The sequence below is a fragment of the Molothrus ater genome, chromosome 5 (genome assembly GCF_012460135.2).
Source record: "Molothrus ater isolate BHLD 08-10-18 breed brown headed cowbird chromosome 5, BPBGC_Mater_1.1, whole genome shotgun sequence".
Classification (NCBI taxonomy): domain Eukaryota; kingdom Metazoa; phylum Chordata; class Aves; order Passeriformes; family Icteridae; genus Molothrus; species Molothrus ater.
This window is the reverse complement of record NC_050482.2, coordinates 26,120,622-26,142,991: the sequence shown is the minus strand read 5'-3', so window position 1 is coordinate 26,142,991 and position 22,370 is coordinate 26,120,622. Positions and strand designations below refer to the sequence as shown.

The following is a 22,370-nucleotide window of genomic DNA, read 5'->3' as shown; positions in this document are numbered from 1 at the left end:
TGTGAAATTCATTGGAAAAAATATAATGTAAAATACTGATACAGAAGAATCTGCTAATATAAATATATATATACTTACTATGCTCTTATTGTTATCATTTCAAAAATCTCATAAGTAAACAGTACTATAAATATTAAAAAATTATAAATAGAAAGCATATATTTTAAGATATTCCCATCCTAGAAAATAAGAGGGAAGATTTTTTTAAATGTTACCCTTCTAATTCCTTAGAACTGTCTTTTAGAGCCTCAGGTAAAGAAGTAAAAGGGATATGTCATTAATTTAAGACCAGAAAAAGTTGATGCACTATACCGAAATCAAAGCACCTTCTATTGTTGAATCAGTTAGAGATTCAGTGTAAGTACAGACCAAGGCTTTACATTTGTAAATTAGTACATCAGTCAGCTCTGTTAAAAGGGGGCATTTCACCAGCTTTGAAGCGTAAATGGATTCAAATCATTTAATACTGTAGATATAATTGTATAACACTTACCAGCAACTCTAATTCTTTTTCATCATCTTTGTGATCACCCTGGTTGTATTCTGCATTTTTGTCTTTTATATTTTCTTTAGCTAGTTTCTTGTCTTTGTCTTCTGCTTGTGAATAAACAATTTCTGGTATGTTTGTGTCTGAAGAGTTAAAAAAAACAGTTGAATAATTTCCATGATGTTGGTTGTTACACTATTTTTAATTAACATGTGCAGTAAGGAAGAACTAATTAAACCAGGCGTTGTACCTGAAGTCCTTGAGTTATTCCATGTGCCACCATCAGACGTTACCAATATTTCTTCTTTTCTGTGAAACAAAAAGAAACTTCTTGTGTTATTCTGCAAAAATTATTGTTCTGATTCCCCTTAGACTCAAATATAAAGACTACTGGTTAATTACACAACATTTTAATGTTATTTGAAATTCTGAAAATAACAGCTACATAAAATGTAGTGTTTTTTGAGTGACCTGATATTAAGGCTTGGTCATAAGAAAGAATTGGTTGAGAAAATGAGAATGTGTTGACCTTCAGATAACATTGCAAATCTGATGGGTTTTCCCAGGCCTTTTCTGAGAAAGCAGCACAAAGGTGATTAGATGGGTCAGTGACAGGAGAACATAATTTTGGGGTCAGGCAAGGGTCTGGAAGGATATATGTGTTCAAGAGACCAGGACTCCCTCTTGCTTGTGTTTTTCAAATATTTATATATTTACAGAGATGGCTGAAAAAGACATCTTTGTTACCTGAAATAAATCAAAAGATTCTCCCTGCATGTGTATAAATCCTGTTGCTAAACTATGCCTGGCCAGCAGGAACAAATTCTGCCTTCCTCAGCCAGTGCAATTTTTTCTGTTGCTTTGCTGGCAGTGAAAAAAAAGGCCAGGTTGAACACAAAAAACACCTACAGAGAGATGCTGAGTGCCTGCAGACCTCATCAATATCAACTGATATCAATCGAACTGCTAGCAGTTCGAATTGTGTGCTTATAGGGATCTAATTTTTAGTGGAAAAGGAAAAAAATGTTAAGAGAATGTCACTTATGTAAAATGTAAATTATTGTATCACTCCTAATGACTCCTCTATGAGGAGAATTTTTTTTCTGTAGGTCTTAATTTATGTGATTTTCAACCAGCCGTCCACCTCTGTTACTGAAAATTACTTTCTAATTTTCAAATATTAATCTTTTCCCCTTCTATTTTCTCCTAGTGTCTTTCATTTGAATTGATATAACATTAACTCTGCCACCTAAATGCTTAATTCAGAAGGAGGATGCTAAATTTATGCACTATTAAAAGAATGTAGACATCTACTGTCACCAACTTTTTAAAAACCAGTCTTTATAGGGTTTGCCAGCCTAAGCAGACAGACGCTCTTGCCAGTCTTGCATCTGATCTCTGACACTGGCCACTATCAGATACTTCAGGGGAAGATGTAGAATTGTTGTAGGAAAATACTTGAAGTAATTGGCACTGCCCTCTTAAATTTCCTCTCGGCCATTTTTTTGTTAGAAGCTGTCCTTGAAGCACAAGATTTAATGCTCTCTCAGGGATTCTTTTTCACCATTAATTGCAATAATACTAAATATTCTTGCAATCTCTATGAATGTCATGTCCCTCTTGAATTCTGGTATGTGCATATCCTCCATGTGGTTTTCACTCTTCCACTCACACTGAGTTGTCCTTTCCCCTGCCTGCAGTTGCTATAATCTGCATTTAATTCTGAAAAATGTGGCAGATCCAACTTTTTGAGTTGATCTGTGGAGGTTTTAATGTCAACCATTTGTGCTTATTATTTATACACAGGGGTTTTGGGAGGGTGGTTGGTTTTTTTTTGTTAGTTGGGCTTTTTTTACTGTTCAAAGGCTTGGCCTAGTGTTAAATCTAGTTCCCAATTTTCTTCTGCCCTTTTGCATCTTTTTCACTCACCTGCTTCCATAAATCTGGATACTGTGTAGGTTGGGGTTTAGCTATGATACAGATGCATCAAAACATTTAGGTGCTATTGGGGTGTCTGCAAAGAGCCCCATATTAGGAGCCAAGACATGTATAACACATGAACTGAATCATCACCCCAAAACAATGATCCCAAAACAACATGGGCCCAGCAGGAAACCTTCCACTGCTTTCCAGTGGGGGAAAAAAGAGCATTCTAAAGTGTCTGCGTTTCTTTCAATGCAGCTGACTGCCTACAGCGTTCAGCCATATGGATGCCACAACTCCTGGAAAGCAGGGATGGCACCACTTGCTGCTACAAGGGACTTTTGTCTACTTCTTAAAGGAACAAGAGTTTGACAATTTTTTCATGCAAGAAGCATTCCCAGAAGAAGGGGAACTGTTAATGCCTATATCCAGCTTAACATTCTACTGCTAGCTAGAGTTCATAGCAACTACTGTGACATCCAAGTAGCAGTGCCACCACCCTCATGTGATAAAAACCCCCACTGCACAACATTAATGCAAAAAATACCCAGATTACCAGAATACAGAACATCTGGGGAAAAACTGGAGGGCTGATTGGCCTACTCCTGATGTAGTTGGATATACAAGCAGGATCCTTACTCTTTAGCTTAATTTTCATACACTGGAGAAAGGAGAAACTGAATTCTGCCCCATTTCCTGTGTTATCTATGCAGTGATTTTTTTTTTTTTTAATTAAATTTTTCAGGGTAAAAATATAGGCACAGTGTTTGAATAAGGATGTTAAGGCTGAGTACCTATTTTATAAACTTTTAAATGTACAGGTATAAAGATGCTTCAAAATGGATAATTATGGGTGCCAGGATGGTGTTACCTTGTCTAGCCTTATTGTTCTAAGCATCTGTGTTCAGGCAGTCCTGTATATCATCCCTATTATCAGAGGTGAGAGATTATCACTTCCAAAAGGAGATTCACTCCCTCTAACATGGGAATCATGAGAAAGATGGGGTGACAAATCCCACGAAGGCACTTCTTTACCTCTGAAAGGGACTGACCATAAAGAGAACCTGAACCTACATCTTGGGCCATTATCTAAAGCTGCATGACTCTCACCTTGTAACTCTAAATTCACACTGGAATGTAGTTAGGGACTTTTAGTGGCTGGGACTGTAACACTCAATGTATGTGTGATCCAAGCCCCTCAGTTTTGCTTTTGCTGATTAGAGCAGAATTTTTCCTTAAATTTTGTTCTAGTAGCATCTGTAGCCCTGGTCAACAAGTTTCTTTTCACAACAGCAACACAGGTGAAGTATGGCAATGATAACACAGCCTCACAGCTACACTGTAGGGCTTGTAGCATAATTTCTCTCCTATTGCACTTCATTTTATAAAGATTTCTGGTTTATACCCCATTGTTTGTGCACACCTGCCCTGCAAATAGCTGAGTGCAGGGAATGTCAATGTAGCAGTTATTTTACTTAATTTAATTTTAGATCAGAAATATCTGTCCTCCTATAATTATTCTCATGGGAAATTTAAAATTGGCTTAAATTAAGGATATTGATACTGTAGTGTTTGAGGATCACAAGGAGCATAAAACAAAAGTAATTTAAATCACTACTTCAATTTAAGAAATGATACTTTGAGGCTATGGGTGCATATAACTACAGGACAACCTCAAACCTATTTGTATATCCTAAGGACTGAAATACTTCCCAAAAGCCAATAAAAATTAGCCCCTTCATCAAACAAGGGCAATTAGAAAGTGTTTGTCTAGTTTGTAAGTTTTTTCCTCCATATTTCTCTGAAAAGGTCCTAGCACAGTATCAGAATATCATGAGCAGATTTTTAAATTAGAAAATTAATTTTTTGTTTCAGCAATTAATTATTGCACTTTGTTGTGAAGTATACTCTAAATTTGCCTACATGATGAGAGACACAACATTTGTATTCTGTTAAAAAATGTTAAATTTTATTTTTAAGTCATCCAGGTATTCTTACAACAATGCAACTAGAAAAAAAATCCATTAAGTCAGATTATGCAATTCCATTCCAGCATAAGTAGCCATAAGCCTGCAGAAGCTCTGTTGCTTTTTCTCATTCAGCTGAATGGAGCACCTCTTCATAAAGTTCAACAGGAACTTCTGAATTTCTACCAGCTTAAAAAGCCCAAAACCTATGCTCACATGATTCATTCTTGATGAAATTATCATTCACTTGTCTTGAGTTATAAAAATAAGTCAGACTGAAAACAGGTTATCATTGTAATTTTGCATTAGAAAGAAAAAAATATGAAGTTCAGGGGCTAGTTAGTAGGACTAAGAGGACTGAAAATGTGACTGACACGTGAAGGAGTTCAGAAGTCCCAAAGTTATACGAAATTGGCATCCCAGAGAGGAAATGTTAAATGAAAGATGTGAAGAGTAGACAGAATATATCTAAGTGACAAGAAAAAAAATTAGCCAATAAACAATATTTCTTTGACTTCATGAAGGGTTGGAATAAACTCAGACATGTCAAAGCTTTTGAACTAGCCCTTTTAAGTTAAGTAAGAATTTTTTAGAAGTGAGGTTTCATCAACATTTCAGATAATCTATAAATGACTCCACAAACAAAAGACTTCTCGTAAATTCTTCTACCATAGTGCTAGTGGTGGGGCAGATTCTTATAGGAAGAGAAATCTTGCAGGGCATAACTGATAGGAGCAGCAATTCAGAAAATTTAATTATTTCGTGCAGTCTGGGAGCAGAACTTGTTGTTTAAATATGCTCCAATTAAGAGAAACAGATAATCTCCAACCCAAATATGAGAGACTCAACAGAGGAAAATACATATTAATTTAAAACCTTTGCTATTCAGATCTATTCAAGTGGTCCTATATTGTAACAATATCAGAAGACTTGAAAAGTAGAAGCTATATTTAGGAAAAAGAAGAGAAATAGTGTCAAGGCAACTACAGGCCCAGGTGTCTTTGAAAAGTTTTCACAATAGACTTAAAATAAAAATGAGAACAGAAATATAGATAAATGGAAAATGGCATAAAAATGCCAGACTCACCTGATAATATCTGTCTTTGATAAGATTACTATATTTCCCTTGTCTAAAAATCAGTTATCTGGACTTCATTAAAGCATTTGTTGTGCAGCCACATGGGAAATTTATTAATTAAACAGGAGAAGAGGGAGATGAGCAGAAGAGCTGGGCTGTGGGAGAGGGGCTCAGTGCCAAGCAGGGTCCCAGGAGCTGGGCTGTGGAGCTAGCAGGCGTGGCTGGGGAATCAGAGAGGACAAGCCATGTAATCAGACTTACTCAGTCATGTTATTACAGACCAAAGCACAAGAAGTCACAGTTAAATTAAATCCATGGTAGAGAGGAAGTTGGGAGACATCACCAACACAGAGGAGGATTGAAAGAAACCGGAGGCCTGGAGGATCAGAATAATAGATAAGGGATGAAATTCAAAATTATAAAGTGTCAGGTTATACATTTAGGGACTAGGAAGAGTTTATGCCACAAAACTAGGCTTTAGAACTTAGAAGAAACAGGTGAACAAGAAAAATTGGACAGTTTCTTTGCCAGAAACCATTTCCAAGCCACTGGTGCGAGATGAGATAGACACTGTGATATAAAGGCAAACAACGTTCAGCAGCAATGGGAAGGTCGTCCCGGGTATGAAAGATTTCCAAGAAATGTCCATGTTGTGGCACCAGGCACCAATAATAACTCCTCTAGAAAATTTGACTAAAATTTCCAAGAAAGATTGATTCAAACTAAAACATGTTCAGAAGAGGACTAGAGGAAGACTGGCAGGACGAAAAATCTATTTTAATTAAGTAGACAGATTGAGTAGTTCTATTTTCAGCATAACAAAATAAAGTCTGAGAGAAGGAATAAATGCCCTCTATTGATACAGCAAAGGGGTAAATACTCAAAAGACAAAAAAACCAGCAAGACTGTTAATGCATTAATATAAAGAGTTGACAGAAACATTAGTTGTGAAAACTTAAAAGAAGATCTGTAAGCATTAGAAAAGAATATCCTGTAGTTTATCAGTGTATCAGACACAAGAAACTGAGAAGGAACTGTTTCAAGTGTGGAAACAGGAATGTATTTTTGGGAATGAGATTATGCAACACATTTCCAAAGGGAATAAGAGTTCATGATCCCATAGTCACAGTCCAGCCCTATTGCAAATGCTCCTGTGCAGCTATATGCCCTGGGAGTTATGCTTCCAGGATTTTTAACTATGGAGCAGGAGGTGTTTTGGTCTGGCCTGAAATAGGTTTGGGACTATGGCCAGGAGTAACAAACTTCATACTGGGTGGGGTTTATCATAGCTTGTCATGATTTTAATTCACACACCAATATTTGGCTAAAAATGTGTCTGTATGTTTGTATAACTCAAGGTGCCAGTGTGCTATATCCACTTATACTAGATCATATCTAAATCATATTATATTTATTTTTAAATATGTGAAAGAAAGGCCAAAATTGTTGGATTATGGAGAGATGAAAATGTGCCTGAAAAACTCTGAAATTAATGCAACCTGATCAATTATACACTATCTCATATTTAAAAGAAAACGTGGGATAATATTATTTAGTCTGAAATTCAGAGAGGTATGAGGTTGTTAAAGTATTCAAAGAATATATTTCTCAAATATTTAGTTAAAATATGTAAAAGGGGAAAAAAAATTAACACTATTTTATTTCAAAACAGTCTTAGGTTTTGTGGATTCTTTCATGCTTCTGATTTTACTGTAGATTCAAACTCAAACCAAATCAAAATTCTACCCTGAAGGTAGAATTGAATGTATGGAAGTTGAGGTAAAGCTAAAACATCGTCATGAAAAGAGCTGGCAAGACTCAAGTTGTTAATCAAACCATAGCTACATTTTAATTTCAGGACAGATTTCTAAGCCTAAAAGTAGTCTCATACAGCAGCAACCTTCAATACAGCTAGTGCTTTTGGATCTAGTGCCAAAAATAGCCAGCCTTGCTGAAGAATGATGCCACTGGGATGTAAACAACATGTGAGATCCCTGAAATGAAATAGTTACATGTGTCAGCAGTGCTTTACTGAGAAGCAGAGGAGCAAAAAGTAAATTAGGGCAGTTAAGTACTCATGTTTGAGCTGTCACTGGAGCCAAACAGGCAATCCTACACAGAACTGCAACCCTATGGAGCAGGGAAAGGGAATATGGGGAGAGAAGGGCAGGCAGCTTAGTTTGGTTATTTTTGTATCATTAGCAGCAGTAATTTCAGAAGAAGTAGAGAAGAAAATATCCGCATTTAAACAAGCAACAACAAAAAATATTTTAAGATGTTTATGTACACATCAAAAGCAGAAAGCCTGCAAAATGTCTTGAAGACCTGGGTGAGAAACTAGAGAAAGGTTTTCCACATGTAAATATAAAATTCCGTAGTATTGTATGCAATGCCATTCAAAATCCACAAACATGCAACAAGAATGAATTTCTCAGGAAAAAGGCATTTTGGAAAGGATCAAGAATAATTTTGTATGTGTAAAGTTCTAAGCAGAGCTTTAAAGTCCTATTCAATTATTCATAAGGCTCAGAAGGATAAGAATTCAAGGTATTTTTTTACTAACATAACCCCCATAACATTGGCTTGCTTTAAAATATTGCTCTATTTGTAATGGTCTTAAAATACCAGTTGGACAGGGAGAAAATATTTCCAAAACCAATTCACACTGAGAGAAAAATGCAAGAAGGGAAAAAACCCTTGGTACTATCAAAAATAAAATAGAAAAAAAAAATTTAAAAAAGTAAGCTTCATTCTTTCATTCTGGTTTGGGATCCACCAAAGATCCTGATGTGGACTTCCAAAGTGTAAACTTTGACTTCTTTTGTGATGGTGTCTCCATAGTTAATTTTATTCTATCTCACTGAATATATGAACTAAATATTTAATGAGTAAAGACAAGCTCATTCTTTGCCTCCATATTGCTCAGTTCAAAACTCACTATGGGACAAGTCTCCCTACCAATCTAAACTTATATCTGTGTTCTCAGAATCTGAAGTTATAGTTTGAGAATAAAACAACTCCACAATTTATTATCGCATGCAGTTCTTAGACCCTGGTGCTGCCAGGGAATTCAGAGCTGAGCTCAGGAAGAGGAGCTACAGCCCTGGCTTGAAGCCACCTTTGTGCCTGCTGGGGCCTTGCCTGGCTGTGCCACAGCACCACCCAGGGTCCCTGATGTGGCTGGAGGTGACAAGGACGCTGAGAATTACCTGTGTGCTGGCTTAAGAGGGAAAATGTATTATTTCTCCTCTGGAGAGTTTCTAACATGGAAGACTGCCTGCTGGAGGTGTGTCCAATGGCCTCCCCACCGATCAGTGCTTGAGCTCCTATTTCAGGACTCTTGAAAACTGAGAGGCCACAAAACGTCTGCAGCAGAGACGCGTGCACTGAGACACGTCTGTGTGCCACCACCTGTGTGCTGTGGAGAGAAGCCATAAAGTGCATGTTCATCTTCCCAGGAGCAGACCAGAGCTATGCACAGAGGCTCCAGTGCCCAGAGTGCCTGGCAGTGCTGGCCTCACTGGAGCCAGCCAGCTGGGGGGCAGTAGGGTCTGGCCTTCTCCAGAGTTCTACCTGCAAGTTGTACCTGCCCAGGCTTTGAGCTCCCGTGTCTGTAGAAAGAAAGAGCCTTGATAAAGCTAAGGAGCAAAATCATTGTTATTGCCAGACCTGGTGCTTATCTGTTTACCTGCATATTTCATCTAAATGAAGGCAGAATATTATCTTTATGAACGGTATGCTCTCATTTGGAATTGACACTAATGAATGCAAGGCCCTTTACCCCTCTTGTTTGTACCATCAAATTAATTAGCTCTATTGTGACACCAGTATTTTTCTCAAGTAGTTCAAGGCTTGAGCGTTTTCCTTTCTTTTTCTAAAGGGCATCTTCAGTGCCCTTTATCTACCATAAGAATCATGCATCACTTGTATTTTTCACAACTAATGCTGTTTATTATAAAAACTGATTGTGATGTGAAGATTGTTATACTGTGTGGCAAATTGCCCAAACAATTACTGTAAATGCATGAGCCATAAACTGTACTGCCAAGGACACTGGTAGGTTAGCTACAATAAAAGAAACAATTAGAGTCTGAGGTGAAAATAATAGAGATGAGATGACAGTTATTGAAAAGGCAGAACATCCAGTTTAATGTTGTAAATATAGGTTTGTAGATTACACTGATGGTTTTAAAGTGTTCATGACTTATTGAATGGAATAGAATATTCCATACTTTAGAATGGGGCCATAATTATTATTTCCTTTTAATTGTGATGTCTGATGCATTTGTGAGCAGTTGTTGAGAACATCTACACATTATACTGATTCTATTTCTAAATTATCATCCTGCTTCAAGGGTTGGAGGTTTTTTTTATTTTACTTTCTTCGCATTTTGTTGTTCAGGGTCTGTTCTGAACAAAGTATTTTCTCTTGAGGAACGTGGAGTGCTTAGAGGGTTACAGCAATAATTATTTCAGTTTCAGCCTACACACTTCACTGCTTTAAATCATCATTAGAAGTTTCATCCCTCAGCAACTCCTGCTGAGACTGTCTTAAACTCCAAGAAACAATTAGATAAGAATAGCTAATCTTTATAGCAACTTGTATATAAAGTATTGATAAGAATTTGCCAGAAATTAAGGGAATATATTTTTTCTTCTTAGAAATCATTTAAATACAGAAAAAGGTTATTGCTATGATTGCTAAAGAATTTCAGTAATTCAAACCAGACTTGGAGTGTATGAAGATTAGGGTGCATAAAAAAAAAAGATGTGCACCCTACTAGAGGATGTGTATATAACCTATGGTTTATATAACCTGTGGTATATATAAAGAAAATGCAAGAAAATTGGCATTACTGCCTGAGAATATTAAGCAGTCCTCTGTTTCTTTTTTTAAGAGACAAGACATAGGCATAAAAGAAAAATAAAGTTCTAATATTTGACCCTAGGGAGAGCACTAAACAACTGGACACAGAATTATGGCTGTCCAAGAAGGCAGAGGTACTGGACACATCAAATCAGAACAGGGAAGGGTCTTCCCAGGGTTTAGAGGAGAGGATGAAATGAGCAGCAGAGTAAAGGGCAGTTTGTGTGAGCAGCCTGTGTGAGCTCTAAACTACCAAACCCATTAGTCAGGGGAAGCTGGAAAAAGCTCTAAAGTGGCTCTGAAAGCAAGTTGCAGGGAAACTAAGTACTCATCTAAAACACTTTTCAGGGAAATGCTCTAGGTAGTTTTCAGGCTTTTACATACTGTTATAAAAGGATGATCTTAATATGAGTTAGGGGTGTCAGAGCTGTGTTGGAATTTGATGGAGCTGCACAGAAGTTCAGGGAGGGGTTGGGGAGCACAGCTGGGGAGGTGGCAGAGCTGTGGGCCTGGGCAGTGGCTGCATCTTCAGGCTGAAATAACTGCCTCTTTCCAAAACTCAGGGCAGAGTGCTGGGAACTAGACCTTAAGTATAGCAGAAGTCAACAGCCTCACTAATTAGAGACAAACCAAGCCTGCACAGAGCAGTGTGCCTGCACAGAACTGTGGGGCTGCACAGAGCCAGCACCATTCCTTGCTTCCAGGCTCCTAATGGGCACTCCTGAATTCTGACTTCTCAGGTGGCTTTACCTGAAATATGGCCAGTTCCCACCTAAAAGCATTTTGGCTTCAAATGATCCCTCCTTGTGCAGATGTCATGTTATACATGCCTGAACCATAACACTGTTATTACATGTCATGTGTGGCAGTATCATGGCCGTCTGTTTATGCAATTGTTTGATTTCAGGAGATATTTAAAAAATAGAAGCACAATAGAAAAATAATTTAATGTAAAAATGCAGGTAATCATAAATTAAAATTATGTTAGATTCAAAACTGATTGGACCACAAAGGAAAGGATTCAGAAGCAAAAACTGCAGACAAAATCAACATCTATAAATGAAGAGCCCTGTGAACACTGAGCAGAAATAACTGAATAATATTTTAAAACATTTCCATTACAACTGATCCTATTAAAATGAAGCTGTATGTAAAATAGGAGCCCCAATTGTGAATCTAGGCAAGACTGATTTTCTTATATGACCTTCAACTACCAGCAGTGTTAGAGAAGTCTCAACCTAGTTCTTAGTAAATAGGTGTCACCCAACAAATGGGACTGACACTAATTAGCTGCCTTGTTGATAGTCGGGAAGCAGAGGACAGAGGCAGGAGGTGGCGTGGTGCACTCACTGTTCGAGCAGCAGGTGAGGGCATTTGCTGGCTGGCATAGCAAAGGAGGCTGGCACTGCAGCTGCTGTTTGGAAACCACCCTGGGAATGGAAGACTTTACTTCCAGGAGAGTCAGGCAAGCAAACTTCACAAGCATTTTGAATGAAAACAGAGCCACAAAGAGCCTCCACCGAAATGTTTGAATTTTGAGGAAGACAATATTAAACAGTAGTATTTCTTCACCTTGAGGAAATACCCCTTAGTTTTTGTCTTCTCACCTAAGAAAAGGGGCTGTTATCAGAAGAGGACAAAAGGTGAGCCTGAAAAAGGACAATAAAGATCTGTCAGTAACTTCTACACAAGGAGAAATTAGAAAAGAAGTTTGGAAAGTGAAGTTGAAAAAGATGCTCAGAATAAGCAATATATGGTATGATTAATAGTATCAAGGGGGACATTTGATCAAGAGAGCAGCTGTAAGGGAATTTAAGCATTTTTCTGCAAAGATAATTCCCAGTAGGATTCAGACAATGTTTGTAATAAATCTATTTTTATTAAGATTATTGGATTGGTGTTATCCAGGGGATTATATTTTCCAATTACTAATATTTTCATTTTTCAGTCTTAGTTTATGATTGAAGCAGGGACATGGGTGGCACAGAACAAAATGCATTGGCCTGACTTGGGATGAGAATAATCATCGCCTCAAAGCAAACAAAGTCCCAAGAAATTAGTCTTTATTTTCTAGCTCATTAAAAAAGACCTTGAGTTTTAATAGCAAAACATTCATACTTTTTTTTCTTTAATATAGATGTGTAAAAAAAATGTATATGTCCATTTGAAGATTTTAGTGCCATCCAATCTGAACCAGGAGCCCAACACCAGTTTGGTGCCAGGCTCAAATACAGCTTTGATATAACACTGGCTATCCCCAAATCTCATGACTAAAGGTATAAAGACTGCAGAAGAGCCAATTGCACAAGAAATCAGTTATACCTCAAATTAAGTTATAGAAAGTACAAACAGAAATGCTGCCACTTTATTCAGATCCTTTCATAACTCTGTCATGATTGTTGTACCTGACTGTGATATCCATGTAGCCATGTTGAAGCAATACTTGTTCAGAAGTGTTACACACATGTTTTACATGTGGATTGGTCAGAAAATTCATTGATTACTTTGACAGAATGGGCTAAGTATTTCATAAATGGAGAACCTCTTTTCAAAAGATTCTCCAGGGCAGTGTTAGAAAGTCTACAGAGAGATACATTGTGAATTAGTAATGCAGGACTTTTCTATTTGGATATCTATCTCCAGGGCCGTGCTGTTGAAAAAGAGGAAAAGGTGAGTGAGCAGTCAAGTTTTCTGAGGGCTAGGCTTGGCCTAATGTGAGAGGATATGCTTCATAGGTCACTATTTTGTCTGGAAGAGGTATGATCAAGTATCAAAATGGTTTTAAAGAAAGGAGCTGGGGCCAATATTCTTCTCATGCTTCTTTTTCCCACTGCTTTAAAATATTGGAGGAAAGAAACTTTCAAGTTTTGTCTATTTTAGATAAATCTGAGAGGAGAAAAACATTAACCTATGTTGCCTCTGGTCGTTTTCTGAATCTCACAGGGGAAAAATAGAGAAGGAGCAGTCTCTTCCTGGGGTGTCAGAAGAGAGTATTTTCCAAGAGGCTGCCTGCAGTGTGCAGAGGCACATATACAAGAAGGTGGGAAGTGCCTCAGAAAGACTGTAGAGAGATAGACAGCAGCCAGGTGAGACTAAGACACAGATACCACTCCTGGGCAGGAAAACAGAAAGGGTGACAACAAAAACAAAACCTTAGACAGTTGTTCTTAAGAGAGGGAACTATGATCTAAATCCTGGGAAGCAATTGTAAATTCAGTAAGTATCTCAATAAGACAAAAATCCCAGGTGTCATCATGACAAGAGACTTTTATAACCTTTTTTCATTTTTCACATGTTTACTACCACACAGCAAGAAGGCAGCTGTGTGATAGGTATGAATATTTCTATCAAGAAGATATGGAAAAAAAAACTTAGGAGACCCTGGTTCAGATTTACTAGGGTAGCTGCAGAGACTGACAAAGTCCCCAACTCTCTACCACAATATGAAATGTCTCAGCCTAGCAAATCTTATATTTATCACCCAGCGTCTATAAAGGTTATTGCAGGGACAACAATTTTGCATCAAAACAAAATGTAAATGCCAATCCACTTGGGGCACCTAAGTGCAAGGCAAGAAAAACCTGCCAGCTTTGCCTAGCTCCCACTCAATTATGTAGCCCAGTGCCCTTTAGGACTACAGTTGGTAACCAGCAGTAATAAATCTTCAGGTTTAGTGTCAGAATATCAGCTGGTTTCACTAATCAGGAGGAGAGTGGAAAGACACTTAGAAAACCAAGCCCCCTATTATGCTTTGGCATGTCAACTAATACTTCTTGTGTGTGTCACTGAAGGTCTAGGGATCAAATAGCCACTTCTAACATTCTCCCACAGTGTTTGAAAGGTCTTACCCTCTCCTTTGCCCTAAGACAGGGACTTCATTTAACTTTCAAAGTATTTGTTTGGACCATTTTTCCCACCTTTTGTAGATGAGAAGATAATCAACATTTTATATGGATTAAAATTTAAAAATACCATGGGCAATTGGTTCTCTGGACCTACACTGCAGCTGAATCTATAGCTTCAATGTCAGAGTTGAGGTGCTGGGACTGGATCACAGCTTAAAGTTCATAATCAGAATAAACAGCTCAGATGACACTGGTAGTCATTGCAATGATTAAATATGACTCCAGTGCTCTCAGCTAATGTTGCACTAACTTTAAACATCTTTTCAAGACTAACATTTAGAAGAGTCAAGTTGAATGTAATGGAACAATTTTTTTTTCCAAGTGAACATTTATGAAATGTAGTACCTGAATGGTGGACAGGAGAGAGTATTGAAATGGTCATTTACAGTCTGGTTCAATTTGCAAAATAGATATCTTCCTAAACAAAAGAATCATTGAACATACAGGAGTTCATTTAGCAATGTCCTTCTATTTTTCCAAAGGTCCTTTACCAGCAATCTGAAAGAGCATCTGGTCCTGTAAATATTAACATTCAAGGATTGTTTTACACATGAAGAATTCTACAAAGTTCAGTGAGACTCCTGATGTTCATTAAATTATTTATTACGACTATTGCAGGATCAAGCCGGTTGCTGAATTTAAAAGTTCTAATCGTCAGCCATAGTAGTGTTACAGTATTGGTATATTTAAATAAGCTGATGAAATTGTAGCAACTGAGAAAAATCTTAGACGTGTAAAGCCAAGCAATGCATGGATAATACAAGTACTTATGATGGCTGAGAAATTAGAGCACTGGTTTTATATGATTTCATGCAAACAACTGAAAAAGCTTTGTAGCAACCAATATTTCCCACACAATAGAACACAAATTTCTGTTCTGTAGCATTGGTGAGAGCAGTTTTTAAAGCAGATCATGGAAATGAACAAGAAACCACTGATACTAATAAATTCCAGTGTAAATACTCTGCTAGGATTGTCAGTACAACAACATTTTATTTTCATGTGTCGTTCCTATAAGTTTTAGAAGCTTCTTTAAATATTTCTAGTGCAATAAATGGATGGCAGAAGGGTGGCACACAAAAGCAAAAATGTGACAGTTTTCAGCTCTCAGGTACGCTCCAATTAGGAGACCACAAGTACAGGAAGAATGTGTCTATTTGTCTGTGCATGCCATTCTAATCCACATGTTCCACCTCTTTCTTTAACACTTCTGTGATGGCATTCAAAGACTTAAGCCATTAACCTAAATATCTATCTTCAGGGTATTTAATAAGTTTCATATTTCAAATAGTATACATGTCCAGATTTTGAAATAATATGATTAAACAGAAAAGAAACATTGATCATAGTTTCTGGCCAAGTGGGATTGTTCTCTATAGAATATTTTTCAAGTGGTTTATTTCAGCTTATTTTAAATTACTTTGGAGAGTAAGGCTGCAGCAATTTCCTCAAAAGATAGCCCTTGAGTTGCTGTTAATAAGCATTCCTAATGCTGAGTCAAACTCAGTTCTCCAGCATGCTTTAATCTCACTTGTCTGAATAATATATTTTAGAGCACCTTAAATAATTATCTTGTGTCCCTGATAATCATGATCTTCAAGTATGTAGAAAAGTCTTATTTTGGTTCCAGTCCTACCTAATTCTACAGCTGAGAAAGGCTGGCAATGACCAGGAGGCAAGAGAAGGTCTGGGAATACTAAGTCACATTAAACACAGAGAGAGGAGTGTTCCTCATAGCTGGCTCCCTGTGAATGGATAGCTTCTCTAGCAGCTGCTCTCTGGTAAAAACAGTGACTGCAGTCACTTCCTATTAATAGCAATAAACTTTAGTCAAATCCCATATCTGTATGCTGATCAAGATGTAACTCGTGACTTAAAATGCCAGAAACAACCTTGAGATTAAACAGAGGTACACAAAGAAGATGTGTGTTTTAACACCTTTCCTGCTCTTCTTTCCCTTCCTGATTATGGTGACACACAATCAAAAGAACAAGGATTAAAAGGGAATGTAATTCAAATGCCATATTTTAAATGGACCAGATAGGAATGATACAGTTGTTCTTCATAGCAAAATGCATGAGAGATTATTTCCAAACATCTTTGTCAGAAGCCTTTGATTTTTTTTTTAATCACATCATGAGCTTGTGGGAAAAGCCAAGAGGAGCAAAACTGCATTTCCAGCACAACCTAGGCACTGGTCTGCCATCTGCCTGGGAAGACAGAGCACAGTGAGCACAATGCAGTCCTGCCAAGCTGCATCTTCAGCAAGTTCTACCTCCTTTGCCTCCCATCAGAAAGAGATGATCAGCATTTGAAGAAGGAAAGGCACTCATGCACAGAAGAACTTTTCTCACTGGCAATTTCTTAGAGACCATTCAGCATATATGCTGTCAAAGTTGGCATTGGCAGCCCACAGACATGGGTTTTAATCTCTTCTTTTGCATTGTGCTCATAGAGCAGCTCTTGTAAGAGCCATTGCCCTATTCTGTGTTGTGTTTCAAAGTGGCATCATGGAGGAATGGGAATTGATGCCCTATCACTCAAAAAAGGTACAGTTCAGCAACTAAAAAAAGGCATAGGATCAATATCAGCTGGATCACAGTGATACACTTGTGGATCAGTTCAGAGTGATATATTTGTTGGCTCAGAGAGCTAAGGGAGGATAACTCTAACAGTTGTGACAAAAATGCTAGCCTTCCCCTTCCTTGTCAGAGGACAGGAGTCCAAACACAGATACCCTCCTGTTAAACAATTCTCATGCTTATCAGCCGCTTTCCTGGTGCTGTCACTTGTGCTCTTGACAGATGGCAAACCAAGGCCAAGCACAGAAATGGGATGTAGCATCCTCAGTGACAGGGGACATGGCTTCCATAATTCTATCTCTGCACCTTTCAGCATGATCTGCAGGAGTCTGCCTCACACAGCAGCCAACCACCTCCTGTCTGATCAGACCAATGCAGAAGCCTGGTCCACAATAAAATCACATGGTCTAAATTTGAGGACTGAGAAGAATTCACGTTCAGAATCATCATCCATATCCCAAAAGCACGAGAGTCAAAAAAAGAGAAAAGAGTGGAGCTGATGCAATTAATTTACATTTTTCTGGCTTGTATGTATATATATAATTGTATATATATAATTGTATATATATAATTTTCTGGCTTGTATGTATATATATAATTTTATGTGTAAATATTTTATTTATATTTATAAATAGAATGGAAATTAGGCCTGTTTACTGATAGAAGATTTTCCTCTTCCAGTGAGTCTTACAATTTTAGGACTTAATTTTTCTCCTAAAGTATATCTCTGACTATGTACAAGTTAAGCAAACACTTTCATACAGACCCAAGCATAAATTAATTAATTTAAACATTATTTTCCCAAACTGTATTTTGTCCCTGTGCATCCTTTGAAGACTTTTGAAAACCATAAAAATTGTTAAAGTTTATGAGGAAATAATTTTAGATTGTTAAAATATAGCTAGAACCAAATACTTTATGAAACTTTAAGAGAAGATTACTGGTTCATACCTAGACACAGAAGCAAAAGCAAATGAAACATGAAATGAAGAGGCAGACTTTTAAGTGATGTGGTTCCAAATATCCAAATATAGACAGTTTTCAGCATTAATTATTTGATGCAGTTTTGCTTTTTACTATAATTTTTTTCAGGTGCAACTTTTGAGGGTTAAGCTCATTTTTAAAATTTATTTCTTAATAATGGTGTCAGAAAACCCTATTAGCCTCATTCACTCATCTTAGTCCTGGATCATGTTCTAAATGGTAACTTGAAATAGTCATATTATTGTGTTTCCCCAGTAACTTCCTCTGAAAGTGAATATTATTCCTTTCAGTTAACTAACATAACTAATCCTTGCTAATGACATTTAATGAGCCACACAAGTATGCCCTAAAGTGGATCAGACTCTCTGCTTAAAAACCATGATCCTGTCCTGTCTATTTCATAGCTGCATAGGTAAATTGCACATTTTAAGAGAAAGTATAAATATCTCAGAGCCAGAAGTTAAAAAACAATTAAAATGTTATTACAAGTTTCTAAATTTGAAACTGAGCCCTAAATGAGTGTCCTTTAAAATTATCCTTTTGTTCAGATTGCTGTAAAGAAATCTTTAATTTAAGATGTCCAACTCATGGGTATGGATAGCAATATTCCCTACCTGTCACTTTATTGTGAGAATCATAGATAAAATTGCTTTTACTTCTATCTATTTGTAATGTTGCAACTCCAAGGACAAGCTGGTTGTGTTCGATGACTCCCCCACTTTGCTAAATGTTCTATAACCAGCCAGCATAGCACATAGAAATGCTGTGGAGTTTATCATCCAAATTGAGAGGAGAGAGAGAGATGGGCTGGCGGAGGAGAGCTGGTAAATGGGCAGCACTGCTCAATGCAAGATGAAGGAGTAACAGCACATCAGCAGCCCCACTTTGCCAGTTTTGGGGGGTTTGTTTTTCCTGTGCTTTTTTTTGGGATATCAAAGCAAAGGAGTTTTAATGAGGGTCTGAAGGAGAATAATGAGGTACTTTTGCAGATGTCTGCAGGGTGTTCCTCCTCACTCAAAGGGGCAACATGTACAAAGACACTTTGCAAAACAAGCGAGCAATGGAAGTTGGCATCTTAGTTCTTTTGAAACAAAAGACCCTGATGCTGACCTCATTTGCACTGGCAAAAGCTGTGACTCTTGTGAATTCAAAGAAGTCCCCTGTAGCATAAAATTAGTCCTGGATTACATGCTGCCAGAACTGTCTTTCAGAAGCCTTGGTGACCACTGAAAAAATATTCCAAAGATAGTCGCAGCTCATTTTTGCATTTATTCTAAGTTCTCTGTACATTTTTCTGTTACTAAAGAGAGTCTTGAAAGTGCATGGTTGTTAATTGTTTGACAGAAATGTGTAGTAGATCCTAATGTAGACAAGAATTTAAACCACTTTGGTTTAAATATTTCAAACATACATGTGTATATGTGTCTATTTGAACAAATATATACACATAAATGTATACATACATACAGATACACATATGTATAAACACATGCACCCAGATGCATTCCTCTTGAGTCTAACATAGAGGGAGACAACTTTTAAAGTCTGATTAGAGATAAGGTAATTTTATATTGAGAAGAAGACACGTTATCTCCTTTCCCATTTTTTAAAATCACCCTGTCTGATTTACACATAAATCATTTAATATATCCATATAAAAGAATATCCCCCAGAAGGAAGGCTTCTACAACTTTTGCTAGCATTATGCCTGTCATGAGAAACTTTAGGGAATTAAACCTGTAGGAGTCATTTGACCTTAGATGTCAATGGTACCTAAATTTTCAGGTTATTCCTGAAACCATCTGGAAGCCCAGGGCTCGCTAAATTGAGACTCAGCTCTCCATGTCCATCATCTGTTCCTTGTGGGCCACCTCAGCTCAGGTTGGAGTCATACTGCCTGCACATGCCTATGGTGTTTGATATCACAGCCCTTCTGCAGGGCATCTCGGGCTATCCTACTTATCCAGAACAGGCCATGTGACACTCCTTAAAACCTGACACAAATGTCAGGAATTCAACACAGGACCTGTAAAAGCATTGTTCCCTCTGCTCTGACATACTGGGATGTTCCTTCATGGAAGTATCATCTTGAGGGCTCCAGAGTTGGCCCAAAGGACACTTGTCAGGAGAGCTTTGTGGACAGGCTATGAACCAGACTTTGGGCTAGTTTTGGGGTGGCTCCCACCCTGTGGTGTTGATACAAGCCCTAAGCTATACTGTGCACCTCTCCTCACAGGGCTAACGTGTGATTAGGGCTGGCAGAAGTTCCCAGCACAGCAAGTCTGGTTTTGGGAACGAAAGTTCGTCACAGAGGAAGCCCTGGCTGTCTCACTTTTCCTTAAGCTCTCACCACTACTGCAGCTCTGTTCCCCCTTCCCTACCACTTCAGTCCAGTGGAAGGGCACCAGCAAAATCAAACAGCACTCTCTTGTTTGGAAAGAGTATGGGAACTAAAACCCCAACATAAATTCAAAACCACAACGTTAACTTAGTTCTGACATCTGAGTATTGAAGAGAACATTGCAGGTAAAATACAGATTTAATTCTGCAGAAGTCCAAATGATTTATAGTAAATTTGGGGAGGAAAATAAATGAGAATTAGATTTTTGCATGCAACATTGTTTTGCTAACAGAAAGAACATAATTAAAAACATTAGGAAAACAGAAGTGACTATTCTCAAGTGTCTCTCTTTATATGCTATTAGAGTATAAGTTAACAATTTCCACTTTATAATTAACATATTACTTGTCTATATTTAATCAGAACAGTATGGTATATAGAAGATAAATTCTATGCATTTTTTAATATATTACCAATTCTGCCTTATAAAACATACTTCATTTCACCATTTGTGAAACAGAAGCATGAACCAGTGGCAGGGAAAAGGAATTATAGCCCTAATATACAACTTGCAGAATAGCCCAACCACATGCAGAAAAGTTTGTACCAGCTATTTTAATTGCTGGATTCTTCCCTAAGTTATCCACTTCTGCTTTATGAACCACCAGTACCATTTCTGATTTAATAATTGTATGTAGAGAAAGAACCATGAAATAAATTGTGTGAAAACCCTGCTTTTGTTTTGCTTTTAAATTTTTGTTGACTTACAAAGGAAATGGATGCAAATTATTTTAACTGTACAGCTACCTTAGTCTGGAACAACGATCCCATTGACATCAGCTCAGTTTCTGTACTACAGAGATCAGAATTGGTACACAGTGCATAGAGGGTTTATAGACCCTCACACTGCTTTTCAAATGAATGCCATGCATAAAATTATTATCTAAACTAATCTGTCTGCAGAAAATCACTGGTTGATATATACAAACACTTTACTGAAACAAGTCTTGGTCTAATTTTTCATTTACAAAACAAAAGTAAAATAGAAGAAAATAACATGGGCAGTCTTGACTCAAGTAAGCACACATAGAAAGTCAGAAGGAGCCAGCTATATTCTGAATTACCAAAAATTAAGGTGCAACCTCACCTGCTTTGTGTTGTCTTTAAGCAGCCTTTAAGACTCCTATCTGTAGCCTCTTTCTGGGATTTATTATCCACCTTGGGCACAGTTTCTTTCTTGTGACAAATCAGTATGTAATTTTTATCGTCATTGTTTGCCCAGAAGGTACCAACTGATGTCTCGTAGCGGATACAGAATTCCACCTTAACTCCATCTTTCTGGAAAGGAGGCACCACAGAAATCTTAAAGCAAAACTGATCCGTCTCACTACCACAAGAATTAGGCATGAACTCTGCGAGTATGTCATAGTAACTGAGCCAGTTATTCAATGTCATTCGAACATACACCTGTTTTTCAAAGGATACATTGAGGACTCGTATAATGCCGTTCATACAGGTAATCCCAGGCAGGAGCACGACTGACTCCAACACTACTTTCTGCTCTCGCACTTTTTGTAAAAGTTCTTCTTGAGAAGCAGGTAATGTAAACTGCTGGGAGAAAAAATATTCATCCTGAGGGAAAACTTCATCTTCTACATAATTTTCTTGTCCTGTATTAGGAAATTCCCAGATATCGAACTCTTTAACAGAGACAAGATCAAACCCAAATGCATCAGCAAATGAAACTTTTCTTGAGATGTTGGTGGGAGTATCTGCCTCCTCTTCCTCTGAAGCTGAAGAATTCCGTCTTCGGGGACATGGGGAGAAACGAAGTTTAATGTCGATATTAACATCTTCGTCGTCTGAAGTGGAATCATTTCCCGTGGGGACTCGTAGGAAGTTAGCCCTGTTAACCTCACGAGGTCCTTCAAAAGACTCCATTGGGCTCTCTGATATAAGCTGAAAGAGAACTGTACAACTAGTAGCAGCTGCTATTTGAGATACTATGATTTAAAACAAGGATTAATGTTACAGTTGACATTGCAAAAGGGAGTCAGGTCTATTAATAGATGCTATGGTGTGCGAACTATGTTGGCCTTTCTCCATCTGACAGTATTAGATGTTACAATTTTGGTGATACATTTGAAATATTGTATTCCCCATTTTTATGTGGCTCTATGTGCTAAGGAAGAAGAACAGCATTTAAAAACTGTTCTTTGCATAGTTAAATTGCACA

General features: G+C 37.6%; 1 protein-coding gene across 1 annotated transcript in view; it reads right to left on the bottom strand.

Moving 5' to 3' along the window:
* The window catches only part of PPP1R3A (protein phosphatase 1 regulatory subunit 3A), a 28,090-nt gene extending 5,997 nt beyond the window's left edge, over positions 1–22,093 (bottom strand). The window contains exons 1-3 of the mRNA XM_036401560.2: positions 21,282–22,093; positions 738–796; positions 494–630 (exon numbers count right to left, since the gene is read on the bottom strand). Of these exons, the coding sequence (XP_036257453.1) occupies positions 494–630; positions 738–796; positions 21,282–22,075 (990 nt within the window). The 5' untranslated portion in view covers positions 22,076–22,093. The remainder of the gene's footprint in view (positions 1–493; positions 631–737; positions 797–21,281) is intronic.
* Positions 22,094–22,370: the final 277 nt, after the last annotated feature.